Source organism: Ixodes scapularis, unplaced genomic scaffold (genome assembly GCF_016920785.2).
Source record: "Ixodes scapularis isolate PalLabHiFi unplaced genomic scaffold, ASM1692078v2 PGA_scaffold13__105_contigs__length_92229423, whole genome shotgun sequence".
Classification (NCBI taxonomy): Eukaryota; Metazoa; Arthropoda; class Arachnida; order Ixodida; family Ixodidae; genus Ixodes; species Ixodes scapularis.
This window is the reverse complement of record NW_024609839.1, coordinates 33,171,589-33,177,588: the sequence shown is the minus strand read 5'-3', so window position 1 is coordinate 33,177,588 and position 6,000 is coordinate 33,171,589. Positions and strand designations below refer to the sequence as shown.

The 6,000-nt window shown below is 46.7% G+C and overlaps 1 protein-coding gene across 1 annotated transcript in view; it reads left to right on the top strand.

Annotated features, from left to right (window-relative positions):
• The first annotated feature begins 672 nt into the window (after positions 1 to 672).
• The window catches only part of LOC115309655, a 35,010-nt gene continuing 29,682 nt past the window's right edge, over positions 673 to 6,000 (top strand). The window contains exon 1 of the mRNA XM_042289851.1: positions 673 to 750. Within this exon, the coding sequence (XP_042145785.1) occupies positions 673 to 750 (78 nt within the window). The remainder of the gene's footprint in view (positions 751 to 6,000) is intronic.

Genomic DNA, 6,000 nt, shown 5'->3' with positions numbered 1-6,000 from the left:
GACCAGCTCCGCTCAGTGCATCCGGTCCCAAGAAGTCTTTCTCGGTCGTACTCGGTTGCAAGAGTGTGAACGCGCCTTTATCTTCAAAGGCAAAGAAAGAGAACATAGAGGTAGCTAAAAAGGAAAACGCCTTTTAGTCCTGTTACGTACTTTGGACCTTTATAATTATGTTTTCGAAAACTAATAACATAGAGTACTCAATTAATTTTATTACGATTCTTTCTACCTCGTTTATGTTTTTTCTTGGTTATAAACGTCCTGTCGTTGTCGCCATCCGGTTTGAGGAGCGCAGTCTATGTGCGATTACCGGAAGTGGCCTTGATCTGTGACGTCTCTAAAACAGCGAAACAAATTACGGTGACGTGCGATGACTCCCTGGTAGCCAGCGCCGCGGATGGTGGGGCATGGCGCTGTCGGCGGGGGAAAGGAAGGGAAAGGATGTGCCGTCCACCGCCGACGCGACTGGCGCCACTGTAGCGCCTTCGCGTTTCTGTTGTTCATTTTTTTTTGTCATCTTTTCTCATTGCGTTCGCATTTGTCGATTTGTCGCACGTCGATGTGTCGATTTGTCGCTGGAGGCGGCTGTCCGTGTGTTTTCCGCCGTTGAAGCAGCGATCGTTCAAAATGATCTTGTTTTCGTGTACGACAACGAGTTTGGATTAGGAGAGAATCATGGCGTACCTCACGCATTGCTGCTGCGGCTGCATGACGGTCCGAACTGGCACTAAAGTGTTGGCCATCCTCAGTGTTGTGAGTACCCGCGTCCTGTTTGCCATAATTTTGGGGGCTCGGTGTTTTTTCGTGGCAGGATGCGTTTGACCTTGGAATTCTATACAGACTCTATTTGGGGGGGGGGGGGGGGGGGGGAGAGGTTGGGAGGGGGGGGGAGGGGGGGGGCTGTTTTTGTTGTTTTCGTGGGAAGGTGCTTTTGACCTTGGAAAATTTTATTATACCGGTGCCAGTGAGAGATGCCACGGGAAACGAGGCGGTTGTAACGGTGACAGCGGTCGCGGGTGGATGTTTGTTCGGTGCAAGCGTCCGCGGCGGCCTTGAGGGGGCGACGCGAAAGCGTGTGGTAGAATTGCGCAATGTTTTCCTCAAGTTGCTCCTACCGGCATCACGCTCTTCTCGCTTTAACGCCGCTTTCGATTTTTTTTTTGTTTTTTTTTTCTTCCTTTAGCGTGTGTAGGTACTTGGAAGAGCGGAGCGGTTATGTTATGGCATGCGACTTCGCCAGGTGTGTTCGCGGCTTTAGCGTTACATGGTTGAAACTTGGAAATGAGTCCAGACGCAGTGCAGGCGCCACTCTGTTGTAGGCAGCGACCGCAATTGAAAAGGCGAACGAGCTATTTTAGGAGGCTTTTAAAATGGGGGTCTCAACGTTCGGGCGCCTCTAAGAAATTGCGGGACCCGAACGGAACAGCGTGGCGTCGCCGGCTTATATACCTCTCCAGAGGGAGTCTCGAACGAAGCGATTCACAGCGCGTGACTCTGGTTTTGAGAGTGTACGCCAGTGTTGCCTGACTGCGCTGGGCCGTGGGTTTTCTCGTCAGTGGGCTGTGGTAGCGTGCGTAGGCGCAAATTCCGGACGCTGCTGGCGGCTATAGTGCCTCTTTTTATTTTTTATTTTGTGTTCTATGGCGAAGAGAATGCCTCGATGTTTTTAAGAAAGCATTGCACTGTTTTTGGGAACAAACACAAAGAAATTACAACTAATTTGGGTGAGTCCGTGCGAGAAGGAACAAATGCAACTGGAACGTTTGTTTCATTTTATGCGGATTTTTTTACGGCACCATATTTTAAGCCGTGTCAATCAACAAAGGTCTTAATAACTGCCGAAGATTTTTTAACACACCACAAGATAGCCGAACTGCATGGGTATTCCTCGCTCACAACATGAAATTCAACAAGTCTTATCAACCGAACAACTTATAGTAAGTATTTAAGTAAGTAATGCTTATTTCCAGAAATATTGTGCTAAGGGCACCAGACAAAACGCTTTCATAAAGTAGCTTGTCCGGGTCTGGTACTCCTCTACTTACCCATGCATGGTATAAAAAAGAACTAATATACGCTACACTTTGTCTAAATAAAACAAACGCGTACATCATTTTTTTAAACAATGTATATTACTGTGGTCTATTATGAACTTGTTAAGTAATGTAAGCAGGTTATGCGCAATAGATAGCAGTGCATAATTTGTACGAAAATGAGGCACATTCCAGAGCTTTCTGCGTCTGAAAAGCATAGAAGATTCACGTTTTCTCAGGTGAGATACATTAGACAAAAACTAAATAAACTCATCGGTCGAAAATAAATAAGAACGTAACAAACGGTATTCGTACACACTGGCAATCCTCATAACATTAAATTTAAGAAATAATGGTTCCGTATGAGGTTCCGTATGAGGCGCGTTTGCAATAAAACGCGGCATTTTCGTTTGTTGGATCGTAAGTTTGTTAATATTAGATTTATTTTTGTGCCCCAAACCAAATGACAATAGCTAATATGTGAGCTAAACAGAGCATCATAAATTTGCATTTTAATATTTACAGGCAACAAGGAGCGACAGTGACATACGATTCCAACAACTTTTGGCCGTTTCTTAACTAAGAATTCGATGTGATTATCCCATTGCATGTGTTCTGAAAAAATGACACCTAGCGTTTTGTGCTGGTTAAGTATTTCAACCTAGTCGGTGTCAATCTCTAGAGCATAATTACTAATGATGTGCTTATTTACAGGTCTCAACCAAATTGCTTCAGACTTTACAGTGTTTATTTTAAGACTATTTATTGTTCACTACGAAATAAACTTTTCCAGAACTAAGTTTCCCAAGGTATAAGTTCGTCCATATTCGCTGCAGATAGAAATATACTGGTGTCATCTGCATACAGTAAAAAAAACGTGCTTGGTTGCAGATATTTACTAGATCACTTATATACGCATAGAACAGCAAAGGGCCGAGTATGCTGCCTTTGGGCACACAAAACTTCAAGATTTGCAAAGAGGAAACATGATCATTCACTGAGACGCATTGCTTACGATGTTCTAAATACGAATGAATAAGTATGAAAGGCGTGCCTCGTATGCCATAACACTAAAGCTTATCAAGGAGCGTTGAATGGTTAAGAGAATCAAACGCTTTACTAAGATCGATAGATATTCCCAGAGTCAGCCGTTTGCATTTTATATTATGTAATATTATTTCCTTCTGCGATATCAAACCTTTTCCCGCGGATTTTCCCTTGCGAAATCCGAACTGGGAGTCAGTTAGCACTGATTTCTGGGTAAAAAAAATTGTGTAAACGATATAATTTTTTCCAGCCTTTTGGAAAATATTAGAAGAACCGAGATGGGTCTCTAATTTGTAACTAAATTTTTTATCTCCACCTTTATGCAAAACTGAAACTCGTAAGTTTCATGTTATCCGGAAATTGGCCACTTGAAAATGCTAGGTTATATATATATAGCAAGAGCGGGGCCGCCGTCATGTTGCTGATGCTGATGCGGCTGGTGCAACTCTCGCGCCCCTTATCAGCTAGAAATTTTCTGCCAAGCTCTTGGACTGTGCAAACCCGCTCAGCCATAGCCCCCTCTATACTCACGAAGCCTTGTAGTTCGATGACGGAGCCATAGAGTGCCCGGTCGCAAAATTAGAGCGCCAGGATCGGGTCGCTGGCACAGAGCATTTCTCGGGGAGTCTGGTATTCAGCGCACAGCTTTTGCAGAGGCGAGGACCCGAAACATGGTTTTCAAAACCGACGAGAAAAGAAGCGGTAGCCCGAGGAACGCGAGAAGCACGAGCGGACATTCCACTGCTCGGGACAAGTGTGTTTCGGTGACTCGCCGCAGCGGGGTGCCCGTTACATGACTCTTGTCTGCCGCTCTAGCTTTTCATGTTCGGTGGCCGCGTCACGTGACGATCTGCCGGGCTTTTTCATTATAGAGGAGGCTATGGCTCAGCGCAACTCTCTACCTATGTTTTGCTGTTTTGCATTCCATGTTTTCTGGCACCTCTTGAAGTTCCCACTTAATTTTTCTGATGCCTGCTGCGTACCCCTTCTGTGTTATCTTCCACTGTGAGAAATATCAAATATGGCTGGTAAGTGCCTGCAATTCAAGCGTTGTTGCTCGGCATTCACGGGACACGAAGGAGGGGAAGGACGTCGAACGGCTTTCGACGCGATTTTGCGAGGAATGACGACTGTTCTCCCCTCTCCCAGAGCTAATCCGCTTATAGTCCTTCTCGGTCATAGCCAAGAATAGTTGTTCGGGTTGGAGTCAGTCGCGCCCGTTCCTTTGCCTCTGTGCTGGTGTGAAAAAAATCTTTCCCCAAAACGAAGTCATCTTGGATTCCGTCCGATCGTCACGACGTGACTGTCGTCGGCTGTGACTGTGTTATTTGAAAGCTTGCTCGAATAAATTCTTTTCCAAATAACGCTGCATCGTGTGGTACGAACAATATATTGTTCGAATATTAACACTTGTTAATGGTATGTTCGTGTCCAGTCCATTGGTAAACGCGTTATTTGTGAGCGTGAAAAATGCATGCTTTTCGGCTGCCTTTTGTTCTAAATTATGTTGGACAGCTAAGCGATTTGTCGTTTGACACTCGGTTAATCGGGCACCACCATCACAACTTATCGTAAAAAAACAACAACCAACATTCTAGTCGTATTTGTTTTGTCGCGCGCGTACCCAACAAAAATAGTTTACAAAACTTTTTTTTTAATTTGGTATAATGCTTTCTCAATATTGTCACGAATGACAAGTGATGATGCGATAAAAACTGAAGAAAACTAAACGTTTAATGGGGCGAACTTGTGCCCCCAAAAATAAAAAGGGAACAGAAGAAAGTAGAGCGTCGCGGGCGTCGAAGTCGGCGTGACAGCAAAATCGAACGCTGGGGCGAAACTGACTGTGGTTCGTATACGAGGAGCCCCTTATGTACATGCGTCGGCTTCTGGAATTATCGGCGTAGAAAGTTCGATGCGTAGAACATTCGGACCTCGAACAAGCCAACAGGATTCTCGATTTTACCAGAATACTAGTCTGCGGGAATAAACAAAACGATGCGCCGCTCCCAGGAATCGAACTCTGGCTTTTCGCGTGGGAGCCAGGTACGATAACCGTTAGGCCACGCGCGCGCTGCCTGCTTGGCCAGCTGCGCGCTGTTATGAATGGCCGCCGGACCATGTTCACAATGTCTACATCTTGCCGTTTGTTTTCGTCGAGCGCCTCCCGCGGGATCAAGGTCATCTGACTCAGCGAGCCTGGCGCAAGCATCGCTTCGGAAGCACGCCTGCCCCGCGGACGCACCAGACGGGCGCCGTGATATAGCCAGACTTTACCGTGTACAGGTCTGGATATAGACTCCGAAGAGGGAAAACAAAGTCTCCGGTTTCACACCAGGGCACGATCCGGGGCGATGAAATCATCAGGACGCCTTCATTCAACGCGTAGACACGAAGAGTCGAATGTCGGCACGTCACGTCTCGGCCCCGGACGGTGTTTTGACCAGCTGCGTGAATTCCAACGAGCCGGTGTTTTGGTGAGACTCTCGGCGCCGTCTAGACCGACGGTGAAGTGTCTACGGCGGTTCAGTGTGCGTAATAATGGAATGTGGGGCGGTGTTTCAACGAGACACCTTTCTGTGATTGGCCGACTATCCGCCGATGTAGGGGTCCCTACCTAGGGACCTAGGGAGAACCAAGTGTTTAAAATGAGCGAACTTTGACAAGCAAATATCTTCTCTGGTCTTGAACCAACTGTACATCATGTAAATAAACAGTGTTCATTTCGAGAGAGATCGCGGCTCATCGTTGTTCCCGCTGAGCTCCAGCCCAGTGCCTGGCTCGAGTCGCCCCTCCACCACCACGGACTCCGCTCGGTCAAAACAACTGGTGGCAGCGGTGGGATGGTCTCACGAGCATCGGACATTGGAGGTCGGTGAGTGTTCATTTCGTTCGGGGGTTCGCCAAGTGTCGTTCCTTAGCT